The sequence below is a fragment of the Anser anser genome (assembly GCF_964211835.1).
Source record: "Anser anser genome assembly, chromosome: Z".
Classification (NCBI taxonomy): domain Eukaryota; kingdom Metazoa; phylum Chordata; class Aves; order Anseriformes; family Anatidae; genus Anser; species Anser anser.
In genome coordinates, this window is record NC_139723.1 from 22946845 (window position 1) to 22960213 (window position 13369).

At 48.9% G+C, this 13369-nt stretch overlaps 1 protein-coding gene across 3 annotated transcripts in view; it reads left to right on the plus strand.

The window, feature by feature from the left end:
• Positions 1-13369, plus strand: part of TRIM36 (tripartite motif containing 36) — a 34266-nt gene that overhangs the window by 1620 nt on the left and 19277 nt on the right. The window contains exon 2 of one of the 3 annotated variants that reach the window (XM_083816878.1): positions 2366-4804. In XM_083816878.1, the coding sequence (XP_083673004.1) occupies positions 4511-4804 (294 nt within the window). In that variant the 5' untranslated portion in view covers positions 2366-4510. Of the gene's footprint in view, positions 1-1855; positions 4805-11756; positions 12631-13369 lie in introns of those variants that run through there. The other 2 variants (XM_083816879.1, XM_083816880.1) reach the window with 2 other exon arrangements.

The following is a 13369-nucleotide window of genomic DNA, read 5'->3' on the forward strand; positions in this document are numbered from 1 at the left end:
TATGTACTTTAGCTTATTCCTTATAAATATATAATAACATACTCAATACATTAAATATTAATAGTAGCCTACATACTTAACCCATATTTCTTAAATAAGCTTTTTCCCAGGGGTGTGTGATATTGTGTTAGAGTCATATGGGACAGTCTAGGTGAAATCATACATAAAAATAATTTTTCATGTAGCATGGATGCAGTCAGCTCTGTGCTTTATTTTGTGTGTTTGTACCTCAAAACTATTGGATAGAGATGTTCATGTTATTTGAATGTAGCTCTCTAAATGGAGCAAGGCCATTTAGAGCCTAGAGGTAGATACCTACCTGTACCTATATCTAGGTATCTGTATAGATAGATGTAGAGAGATACATATCTGATACAGATTTATACCCATAGATACCTAGTGGTGACAAAAAGTCTGAACACAAGTTGCAGCCGCCCTCTGTTGAACATAGCAGAACAAAACATCTGGCTCCAAAATATCGTGGATTTGAAATTCACCTTTTAATTTGACTAAACTTGCCTTAGCCAGAGGACCTGCAGCCAGAAGTAAAAGAAATGTGAGGTACAGGCTAAGGGGGACACTGTTTCTTCTGGCCATCAATGATGGACAACATCACACTTAGCCTCAGAGCAGCTGCAGAACTGCCTCAGTGTCTGTGTGGCTTGTTGCTGTTTGTGTGCTATATTCAGTGCTACGTGTTTAGGGATCTTTTGGGGTTTGTCAGTATCTATCAGAATGAGGTATGCAAAACTCAGTAAAACCCTGTTTCAGACTGTGTTGGTGGGGAATAAAAATCAGATCGCTAAGGAGGTCTAGACTAGAGATGTGGAGGAGGCAAAATCACATTCCCCAACACGAAGCAAGGATGTAAATAGTCAGCTGCAGTGTGGAAAGAGATCTGGGGGTTCCCAGGAATCGCAGACTCAGTCCAGACCCAGAGCAGGGGCCATTAACACCAGTGTCAGAGAGCAGGGGCAGGAGTTTGTTTTCTTGGGGTGGCTTTGGTGGAACCTCAGCTGAACATGGAATGGATGCAGAAGTAGACGGCTCCCTGACTGCTTACTAAAAGACTTGAGATGGTTATCCCTTTTATTATCCATAAAGCAGCGAAGGTGGGAATGGAAACAACCCTGTGGTCCCAAAAGGAACTAGTGGGGATGGGTTTTGTTGCAGAGAGAGCTTTAGATCTGCGAGCAGGTACTGCAAGCTTTGAAATACAGTTTGGTCACATTTGCCCTGCTTACAAAACCTTTACAACCATCAGAAGGTCTCATCTATTTTAAGGCAATTTTTCTTCTTCTTCATGACAGTTCCCATCAACATCACTCCCCACGGAAGGAAGCAGTTTACATAAAATTTGTAAACTATTTACACAAATTCTCTTCATTATTGCTCAATTCGGATGTAGGCCTCTAAAAATTGTTAGGAGAATTAATGCAGGCCATAGCCCTTACCAGAGGCATATGTCCCTGGATATGCATGTTTTGTGTTTTGTTTTTTCATGATTTCAGATGTTTGCCCAAATGTACAATTTAACACTGAGGTAGGTCCTAGTGAATGTTGGCACACTTTTCCACTACCTATAGCATCATCTTTCTTGCCATCTCTGGTGCTCTGGTGTTGAAATTGCTGGTGACATTTGAGTCCTCCAAGATGGCAGTGCACCTACACAGATCCATTTCCCCCATGAATACTGTAAAATAGAAGCACAGCACTCTGTATCTCATTAGTATTGAAATATTTCTATTAGCCCTTTCTGTATGGCCACCTGCAGCTGCTTTCAAACCCACCTTTGAGTAGATTTCCTTAGGTCACGATGGCCAGCAACTTCACACATGGTGTGCAGCGGGGGAAGGCCCCTGCTGAGGATGATGCTGGACTGCTACCACAGGTGCATACCTGAGTGTATTATCTGTACTGTGGAAATGGGAAAACACTTTACAATCCTGAAGGAGCAAAAAGAAAATAGTGTCAGGCTTCACTGCGCAGATTCAGTTAGGAATTAGAAACTTAGATGGAGGACATCAACCAGAAAATCTAGAGCTGTCACTGCTGTCCTAGGAGAATCAATGTAATTCACAGGTCAGGAAACATACATTTCCTTTACAATTTGCATTCTATACCAATGTGTCAGGGTAAAGTACTGTGCCACGTAACATTTCAGGATAACAATGCAGGGCCAGATTTTCCACTGGTATAAAACTATTGGTGAATAATTGGGCCCAGAATCCTTGCTTTTTTGGAGACACTTCTAGTCTAAGTGATATAAAGGAGATTAAATCATTCTAGTGTTTCATTTCAACAAAACATGACGTGTTCTGACATTGATAATTTCCTGATTACTGAAGTTTTGATTCATTTTCAGACGTCCAGCTTCCATAGAAAGGAACCAACCTGAGACAGGAAACAGAGGGAAGAAAAGCACAAAAAGCAAATTCATACCAGCGATTTATGTGGAGCAGGTGAGGCACTCCCCGCTATTTCTGCCATACAGCCTACCTTGCAAAGGTTGTGTGAAACACAGCAACCAGATACCAAGTGGGGCTAAAGCCCCTGGGCCACCAGCTGCAAAAACATGAGGCTTCTCCACCTGTCCCTGGCCTTCCAAGCACACATTCCCCTGTCAGCCTGCAGCCGCTCGAGATAGTCTGGTGCAAACTTTCCTCTGTCCCAGGGGAGGTAGATGGGACCCCTTGGGATGGCCAAGTGAATTGATAATCTGCTGCAGGGAACAGTCCCAACCCCCTGGCCAGTCTAGATCTGTGGGGACAGCTTGTGTGAGTGATACTGACCCATCCATTAGGCCCCACAAGCCTTGCAGCAGTCTGCTGGAACAACTTCTTCTGCAGGGCTGATGGCACAGATGGCTGTTGTACAGGGATCTTCCCAGAAAGAGCCACCTGGGAGGATGCCACTGCCAAAGATTTAAGATCAATGCAAAAGCAGGCAGTGACCTTGTCCTGCTTGCCCATCACTGACAGCCACCGGAGCCCAGGATGCTAACAGAGCTAGTGCTGAAACAAAACCTCTCCAAGAAGAGAGCATGAAAGAACCATCAGCTTCGTCCTTCTTCTCCTGTATCCTCCTTGCCCTTCATGACTTGGGCTACATTTACATCTCTTTTGTAAGCAGGAATCGTTCAGAGCAGCTAGTTCAAAATACCGGTGTGATTCACGGCTGAAGGACGCCAGACAGACACATGCCACGTCAGAGCATGGCCTCGCAGAGCGCTGGGCGTCGATTATCACGAATGTGACAGCCCTGCCACGAGGCACAGGCGCAGACGCGCCTCCAGCTGAAGGCAGCAGTGAGGAGCCATCGTCTCCTGTACTGAGCAGGAAGGGCTGTAAATTCCTCAGCTTTTTGCATGGCCCGTCATTACTGACCAGCACGGTCAAAGGTATGTTTGCTGCTGAGCTCTGGTTATCGTTCAGAGGTTGATGCTGATGCCACAGTGCAACCCTCTCCGATACTGGGGCGCTGTGGCTGGTGCGGAGCCTGGGTGCAGCCAGGTGAGGAGCTGTGCAGCCCTCGTCCCCAGCCCCTGGCTGTCCTTGTACCCTCCCAAACTACAGCATCAAATCTTCCCCACATGACTGCCACTTGGTGAGCTGGAAGTAGATCAGAGGAGCAAAATATCTCAGTTGGAGTTAAATTATATATCACAGGCTTCTCAGCTGCGTGGGCGATGACAACTGACTGTCCACCGTGACACTGCCCATTGTTTATTCTGATAAACTGTTTGCTACTTGCACAAAAGCAAGAGGGGGAATGCTGAAAGCCTGTCTATATCCCAATAACAGGCTATTTGATTAATGAATCATCTGATATATGTAATTCTACAGTATCTAGTAACAGAACAGTCCGGTAGCTATTCATGAGTCCCGTTTCTTGAGAAAGAAAGGTATATTGTTTCCGTGAGTAACCTGCAGAGAGAATACAGTATAGCATTACTACTGTATCAACAAGCTTAGTAAATACAGCCTCCAAAGGGATATGTTATCCCGTTATAAAACACCCTTCAGTATGTGTTCACCACACCGGGGTGATGTGCCCCATGGGCCACCCGATATCCAAAGGGTAAGGGAGGCTTGTCCCCTTCCACCCCTCAGTCTGGGGGAGAGCTGGCGAGGGACCAGGGGAGGAAGAACTCAGCTGAAGTGACCCGTCCTGCTTCCATCATTATTAGCAGGTGATTCCAGCTGTGGAGAGCAGAGGCCATCACGGAGCAGGGGTGCAACACGTGCCATGCCTCAAGCATCCATCGCCGGCCACCCCACGGGGTGCCCTTGGCCACCTATTCTGGACGGAGTTTTGCAGAGGCCGTCCTGGTAGCTAGCCCCCTGAACGCCTCAGCAGGCCCCGAGGATCGCCTTCCCAAGCAGCAGGGTGCCGGGACCCGTACTTGTGCCTCGGCTGAGTCCGGGCACGCCGCATCCCTCCCGCCCGGGCGGCAGCGCAGGCCGGGCATGCAGACCAAGTTCCACCCTGCCTGACGCCCCCCGCAGTCATGCAGCCGGCCGGGCACGGGCGCTGCCGTGCCGACCACTGCACTGCACTGCATGCCAGCAGCAGACGCCCCGTGCCGACGCCCTCGCACACCTCCCCACACCGACACCAGCCGCCCACAGGCGACGGGAGCCCGGCTCCGCTCCCCCGCCGTGCCCCCCGGACGCCCCCGCCGGCCGAGGCGCCGTCGCCCGGCCGCCGGCACTCCCGCAACGCCCCCGGCGGCTGCGGCATGGCGGGGGCGGCCGAGGGCGGCCGCTTCGGCTACATCGCGGAGCTGCTGGAGCGAGGAAAGGTAGGGGGCGAGCGGGGGGCGCGGGGAGCGACCCGGGAGCCCCTGCGGCCGGGGACGGGGCGAGGGGCGCGCCCGCGGGACGCCGCCGGGCTGGGATGGGGCGGGCGGTGCCGCCTCCGCCTCCTCCTCCCGGCGTTTCCCACGTCCCCTCCGTCTTTATCTTACCTTATTTTACGTTATTTTATTTTTATTTATTTTATTTTATTTTATTTTATTTTATTTTATTTTATTTTATTTTATTTTATTTTATTTTATTTTATTTTATTTTATTTTATTTATTTTATTTTATTTTATCTCATCCCATCTCGTTTCATTTTATTATTTTTAATTTTATTTATTGTATTTTATCTCATTTCATTTTGCTATTTTATTTTTATTTTATTTATATTATTTCATTACATTTTATTTTGTATCATTTCATTTTATTTTATTATTTTTTCATTTTTATTCATTTTATTTTATGTATATTATTTCATTCATTACATTATACGTTGTATTATTTCATTTTATATAATTTTATTTTATTTTTATTTTTTTATTTTATGTATATGATTTCTTTATATTTTGTGTTATTTCATTATTATAAATGATATACATGCATTATAAATAATAATGCATTACTATTTATTATATCATCCTATAGTATTATTATTATCATTCTTGTTTGTTTATTTATTTATTTATTTATTTAACTTGTTTGTTAGCATGCCTCTGTGCACGATATATTTTGTGCGCCCGCTTCACGCTCACAGCACGCTACTGCGGCCGCTGGATGAAAGCCAACAAAACCCAGCCATGCGGGGCACTGCTCGGCCCGTCAGTTCGGCATCTGGCGCTCATGCAGCTCGTCCCTCCGCTAACCTGTGGACGTGGGGCTCCAACGGGGCCGCACACAGGCTGGCAGGGTGATGGGTACTTTTCCTGTCACCCACAGTTGGACTGGCTGCGGGCAGTGCTGGAGTGGGAAGTGTCACCCGCAGGAAATGATTCAGGGCTTGAAAATATTTTGAGGGAAAGTAGCGAGTGCATTTCTCACAAGAAGGGGGTAATAAATCCAACTTCTTGTGTTTGTGAGCTGCTGGTGCATGTACAAAGAAGAGGGAGCGCTTCTTCTCCCCTCCCCTCAGAGACTCTGCCCTGACGGGTTTAGAAAACATGAAGTAGGCACTGCATTTTTAACCTTAAACCCAAGTGTGACAAACAAAGGGGTGATTTGGAAGATTATGCTTGTTCTGAGTGCGTCCTGGAGACGTCCTAGGCCAGCTCCAGAGCTGCCTTTACACACTACTCTTTGCGTCCACCACGGATTTCCTGTCCCTCTCCCCTCTTCCAAGTGCAGGCCCCTTGGGCCTGGTTGAGAGAGGGCCTTCCCCAGTGATCTCCTGCTTCTCCTGGTCCAGCAGCAGCCATGCCCAGGGCTCCTGGGTCAATTTGGATGGCCGGGTCTTGTTCCCGTCCCATCCATTTTACACGGTACACAAAATCATGGAGCGTTTCAGGCAAGAAGCTCCTTTTGCCCATGATTTCCCTGCGAGGGGGTGACAGCGTGTGCCGCCTGTGCTGGTAGCTTGGATCAGACTTCCCTCCATGAGAGCATATGCCTCGATAGACAGCCGAGTTAGCACATTGGAGTGAAATGTGCGTGTTTACTGCAAACAGTGCTGTTCTTTATACGCAGAGAATCGCATTGCCAAGTCCCAACCCCAGAGATGCTTGATGTGTGTGAAGGAAAGCGGAGCAGTAGCTGTCCTGTGACCTTTACAGACTTGCCATAGTGGCGGTCACTCTGCCTCTGGCTCTCCAGGGGCCACCTCGGAGGCCTCCCGCTTTCCGTGTTTTCCTCTTGCATGTCTTTACCTCCAGCCCGGGGTTTAGATTACAGCCCCTTTGTAATTTATTGATGTTATCCAGGAGCCGAGAGATACTCTGCTGCGATAATGAAGCTTCTTTCTCAGGTGACATAAATCATGCCAGCAAAAGGATGCTTCTGTGTGGTAAACCATACATGCTTAGGAGCAGGGTATTACTGCTCACAGATCCCATTACCCCAGTTTTGCCTTTCCAAACCTCTCACATCAATAAAGCTGTTGCAACAAAGCCAGGGAGCATTAATGTATTCTGTGTTAACTGCTAAACATCTGGTTTTCTCCAAACAAAGAGCTCCTGTTAGGGAAAGAGGATATATCACCAATTCATTATTCTCACACGCTCCTGTCTCTGCGGTGTGACATCCCAACAGGTATAATTCCCTCCCTGCACACCAGCGCCTGCACCCTGGGCACGTTATCTCTTTTGGCAGTCATGCTGTTTTTCCACTTAGCTTGTCAGCTCTCACACCAGGGCAAATCATTACATATTGCTGTCCCCCAGGGGGACATCACTTCACAAACTCATTATCTTTCCTAATGATTTGTACTGATTATTCCCCTGTGACTCTGTTTCACGAGTTGCACGTTGTACCTGGGACACAAAGACGCGTGTAACACTTCTAGCCCCAAGAAGCCAGTCCTCGTGTAATCCATACACCCACGACATCTGCTTAGGCTCAGTACAATGCTCTGTGAGATATCCTAGGCCCCCAAGGCACCTGTCACAAACGTCACAGTAGCATCTGAGCACTCCCAAATATCCCTGTGAGATAGATTAACAATCACGTGCATTTTATAGCAGAGGCACTGAGGCATTAGGAGATTGTATAACTTTCTTTCAGGACTTTTAAATCCCAGTTCAAATCACAGGAAAGGACAGTCATAAAAATGCCATAATATTATCGAAAGGGTTTCAGGCTTCTTTCCTTCTCTTTATTTCTCACTGTGTGTAAGTTTCCTTTTGCAGCAGTCAGCCACATGAATACCCCTGCAGTTATTCACCCTCAGTCCACTCAAAATTGTTTTACTCACACAGACCTATGTTTCCTTCACTGGAATTCATCTATGTCTCTTGTAGTTTTAACTTCGAAGTATTTTTAGATGCTGTGAAGAAATATTTGTGTCTGATGGTGTGATTGATAATAATACTCGTCCCTTCTTTAGAACCACCTCAGGCGTTTTCCTGCAAGTAGAATAAAATCAGTAAACTGATATAAAATAGTGTGAATTTCAGAGATAGGACAGCAACACTGGCACTGTCCTTGTGCAATAGCTATTGATTTTGTTGAAATATGGATCATGGTATACTCTGTTTTTTAGTCAAATCCCTAGTCTTCTCTGTTTTTATCTCACTCATTTGCTCTGCTCTAAGATGTATTCATGCTCTCAGTATGGTCTGCAGAAACCAAGAACTTGTGATTTACGAGGAACGGAATAAATAACATTTCTCCAGAAGAAGCACTTAGAGAAACGGACAGTACTAGAAACAAGCCCCAGATTCCATATGACATGAACATGAGAACTTTCTGAGAATAGTTTTAAAAGCGTTTGAAATTCTGCATGTTCTCCGTCCGGACCCTGCAGGTGACACCAGTTTCTGTCCCTGTCTTCTGCCTCGTTTTATATAGTGACTGATGTACAGCTCTTTTGTGATGGCATTTATTCTTTCCCCAGGTGGGAGTAAGAGATAGAGTTGGGCAGCGGTACAAAAATGAATCACATGAGGAGCTGCAAAAAGGAAATAAGCAGAGATTACTGCTGCTGGGACTTGGAGGTTTGCTCCGAGCTGCCTTACTCATGTGAACCTGAGTCGTACTCCTCATCCTTCAGAAGAAAAGCTTTTCATATCTCTTGCTGATGAGCAGAAAAGGGCTTGTCTAGATTTCGAGTCCCCATGAGGACAGTTTGCTTGAACACGAATTTCACTCCTGCTCAGAGCATCAAGACTAGTGTTTGATTGTGTTGAGAGGGGTGCTTGTGTAGAAAGGTGACTTGGGTTGAAAGACTTGGGTTAAAAAAGCTGTAAAGGTAACTCAGAGTTCAGTTTCAGGTAACAGCTTAAGCCAGGTATTGCAGAGGAGCCTGAGTTTGAAATCTGGTGGCTAAGAGGAACTAAAATCCAATTTGCCTGTCTTTGCAGCTTTTAATCTGAATTACTTATCTGGGCTAGTCAGCCTGTGTGTGGAAGGTGTGTTTGCAGGCCTGCCCTCACCGTTTCAGCAGTGGTTCTCTGAGGAGCTGACAAGAGCAGGTGATGTGAGGGGGTGAGGGTGGGCTGCCCCTCTGTGATGGTTGTGGAGAGAGCGGCCACCAGAAGTGGAGGAGGGAAGGCATCCGGGCAGAACAGCAGCCCACCCTCTGCCACGTCTGTATTTTTCATGCTTTTCACACCATATCTTATATGGCATCAGAAACCAAGCCCATGGGTGAGCTTCCTGTAATTTGGATTTCTTATACATAAACTTTTGAAGTTCTAAATCCTTTTAAAAATAACTCCTATATTTCATTTCTGCTAAACAGTAGTATTTATTCACAGGTATGCTTCTCTTCTAGAATCCCATAAGAGAGAGCTGGAAGGTATTTCAGTCTGAATTCTGTATTCTTTTAGGAAACCTTTCAGTGGTAATTCTTTCATTTTCTCAGCAAGTAATTACAAGGGAGGGAGGGAAACAGCAGTGCCCTCTGTGCAGACTGTTGCCTGTGGCTGCGCCTTGGATCCCCTGATGCTGTTGCTCGCCACGCGTCCTGGATGTGAAACAGAATACTGTACACACGGCACAAGGTGGAAAAGCCAAGATATACTGATCCAATACAAATCCTTTCCAAAGCTGAGCACAAACCTAAAATGCTGGCAGTTTGATGAGCACAGTCTTTATTGGCTGAGCACTCTGCGTGCACAAGCAGCAGCTAATGTGACCTTCCAAACTTGTTTGGTCCAGCTGATCAGGTTATGGGATTCGTTAGGAAACCCGTCCGACCATGAAGGTTGTGGGCCTGTAGCACTTCTCTGCAGGGCAGATAAACAACTAGAACCAAAGGATTAGGGCTTGATAGTTCTAAATTTATGCCCAGAAATCCTCAAGCAATCCTTAATTTTATTGTCAAACACCCGAGGTCTGTGGGCCCTTGCTGGCTGTTCGGGATGACGCAGCTGAAGGGTAGTTGTCAGGAAGACAAAGATGAGCCTGTATTCCTAAGCCAAAATGGACACATTTCTCTCAGGCAGCATAAAGTCCTGCCTTATTGCTGAGCTAACCATGCGTCTTTCAGCCTGCAGGACTGAGTAAATCCTGGGGAAAACAGCCATCTTCGAGGCTGAACTTCTCAAGGCTAAGTAGAGAAGCAGATCTCGCCAGTGACAATTTACAGAGAGATGAATGTGGTCTAAAACCCCACTGCTTCCACCCTGGCAGAAAATACTTTCCATTGCATGGGGAGGAAGGTGTCTGTCTGGTAGCTCAGTCCCTAGGACTGTGCCCGTACTGTCGTGTGAGCTCAGGAACAAGTCTCACATGGCATCCTGTGTGTTTCTGCTGTGTACACATTGGCTCTGCTGTGGTGCAAGTCTCCTGCCAGCCAGACAGTGGTTCGGTTCAGGAGATGAGCGTAGGGTGGAAAAGTAGTGCAAACAAAATTGTCTTGGAAAATCTGGTAGTGACTTTGAGCATGGCTGCTGAAGGCAGTGGAGGCGTTGCCAGAATGCCCTGAGCTCTTTGGGGCAGGGCTGTACTGCTTAAAACTGCAGGACCCTGATCACAGCCCAAATACTGTCTGAGAAGTGCAGGATTTTTACAACTAATTGAAAACTTTGCTCTTCTTTGAATTGCACTGATAATTAGTGCAGATGAGCGCATGGGATGAATGCTCGGTAGTACTGGTTGAATGAACGAGTGTGTTCAACCTCAGGGAGGCGGCAGAACAGGGGTGACAGCCCCTGCTCCCCTCCAGTTTCAGCTGCATGCTGCTGCTGGAGGAGGGCCAGCAGCTCCCAGCCAGGCCCCTGGCTGAGGGGTGGGAGCGGGCTCTGCAGGAAGGGCTGAGCCATCTTCAGTCTTTACAGGGACTCCTTGGTGTAAAAGAAACCCCTCGTTAGCACAACAGGTGTCCAGCTGATGCACATGTGTCTCTAGAAGCAAAGCAGGCGAGTAGGGCTGACACCGTAGCCATGCTGGTCTTACCATCCCCTTCTGCAGAGGCCAAGAGCAGGAGTCCCTTCTGGCAGTGGCTTCTGCTCTTACTTCTTTAACTTACCAGTGATGCCTAACCGTTCTCTTTTTCTCTCAGCAACTCAGTGTTAATGCAGCTTTTGGCACATGTCTTAACATGGTGGTGGTGGAGGAGGAGGTGGTAATTAAAATCCTGCTCTAAAGTACCCTGAAGCCAGAGCAAACAGACACAAGCAAGTTAATGCCTTAACGATCTATCAGGGGATTGAGCAGTCACCCACACGTCCTGACCGTAAGAGCAGCTGGCACGGGGATGCCCCTGCAGGGCTGTGGGGAAGCTGGAGTCAACGCATGCCCCAGGTCTGCCTGCACTAATGTCAGCCTTTGCTGGCACTGCACCACCGGCATGAGGAGCAGGGCGGTTTTCCTGGCCCAAGGCAAAGTCCTTGACACTACCGAAGGCAGCAGCAGAGCCAGACCGGCTTCATTCTGGTCTGCGGATGATAGTTCGCTCATTTGGACCCAAGTCGACCACGTCCAGTGTCGGCAGTGAGTGATGCACTAATGCAGACGAGGGCTTCTTAAGAGCGAGATCCTTTAAAGCCTGCCTGTAATATCCAGGAAATTTGGGGATAATAGACGAGATTTGGGGATGACATTTTTACTCACAAGCTCACAGATGGCTGCACAAAACCTGGTGGGGAGGCAGACGGCCCAGCACATCCCTGCCAGCCTGTTCTGCCCCCTCGCTGGTTTAAGTGGCACGTTTTGGTCTGAATACACACACCGCCCGTCACTGGCATTGGCAGGGTCATTGCGAGAGCACCCATCTACTTTTATGAATTCCGTTCTAAACTAAACGTGAAATCAAATTTTTACGTGTGTTCTCTAAATAACGTTCTTTGTAGTGCTGGCTATGCAAAAACATCACCTCTGGCTTCGTAATTCCAGAGTGAAATTTTCCATTCAGATCTCACGGCCAGGCTGCTGAAGCCGCCATGTAATGACCAGAACCCAAGCAAGACATTTCAAGCCTGTTTATTGACTGACACAAAGAACAACTCTGAGAGCAGAAATGAACTTCTTATCCTTGCGTCTGCCTTTCAGACAGGCTATGCAGTAATGTGTAGGTCAGTTTTAGGGCTTGTTGAGTGGACAGCATCTCGAGATTGCCGCAGTCCACCTGTTCTCATGGACTAAACCTCTGCTTGTGTAGTGCAAGGACACCGCGTGCCTCCGCTTGGGGCCTCAGAAATAGCCTCCACAAGGTGGGCCAGGGGACCGCAGAGGCCTCGGTTCTCCCCGACTGTGGTGCAAGGGGCACTTGGGGTGCCGGTGAGGCAGGAGGCAGGCTGTGGTGAGGGCACACGTTGTGAGGACGGGACGGGACGGGACAGGGAGCCATGCTCCTGGGGGCCTCTGCCGCCGAGGGGGGTCCTTGGGCGCCGTATCCCGAGGTGAACGGGCAAATGTCTGGGTGCCGAGGTCGTCCCCTCCACGAGGAGAGGGTCCGAGCGCCGCGGCCGTGCCGAGCCGTGCCTGCCCCCTGCCGGGCCGCTGCCGCCGGGCGTGGCCGCCCCCCACGGCTCCAGGTGCCGCCGCCTCCCGCCCGCCATTGTGCGCGGCCGCGCCCCGCTCAGCGGCAGTGGGCGGGCGGTCTCCGTCCCTCTCCCTCGTTCCCTTCCCTTCCCTTCTCTTCCTCCGCCCTCCCGCCCGGCCCGACGCCCCGACAGCCGCCGAGCCTGCGGCCGCGTGAGGCGCCGGCATGGAGGGCGACGGGCTGGAGCCCGAGGTGAGTGCGGCATGAGGCGGGGGGCGGCGGTGTCGCCATGTCGCTACCATGACCCCCCCCGTCCCGCGGTGCGACGCCGCCGGGGGCTGGCGCCCGAGCCGAGCCTCGCTGTGCGGTTGGGGCTTTTGTGCGTTTTTTAATTTATTTTTTTTTCCTTTACTTTTGGGGGCTTCGAGGGAAGCGGTGCTGGGGAGGGACGAGCAAGAGCAGGTCGCCCCTGGCAGCCCCCTTCGTGCCGCCGTGGAGGTCGGTGCTGGAGGGCTGCGAGCATCGGGGGGCAACGCTTTGTGCAGAAATAAATGCGTGTGCTCGGCTCGGACTGTCGGCTAACGAAGTCACAGCATGTCCGTGCCTACACGCGAGTTACGCGGCGGGGGAGCCTGTTGTTTAATCGATATGACACTTAATTCCTTTTTTTTTTTCCCCCCTTCCTTTTTGTAAAGCAAGCTGACTTAAACGCGTGGATTGCTATTGTTGAGCAGCGTGGTTGCTTTCATTTCAATAGGTCCTTAGGTGCAACCGAGACTACTCCCCTCCTCTGCTTTCCTCCTCTGCAATGCAGACGTGACCTAAAGATGAACCGCGCACAGTAGCCGTGTGCATTTCGGCTGAAATGAGTGTTGTCACTGCTTTCATAAATGTTAATAAAGGTTTGCTTGGAGCGTTAACCAGAGCAGCACCTTAGAACACCTGACACCAACCATCCTTCAGCAGAGCTGGGGTTTGGTGACATGCACGG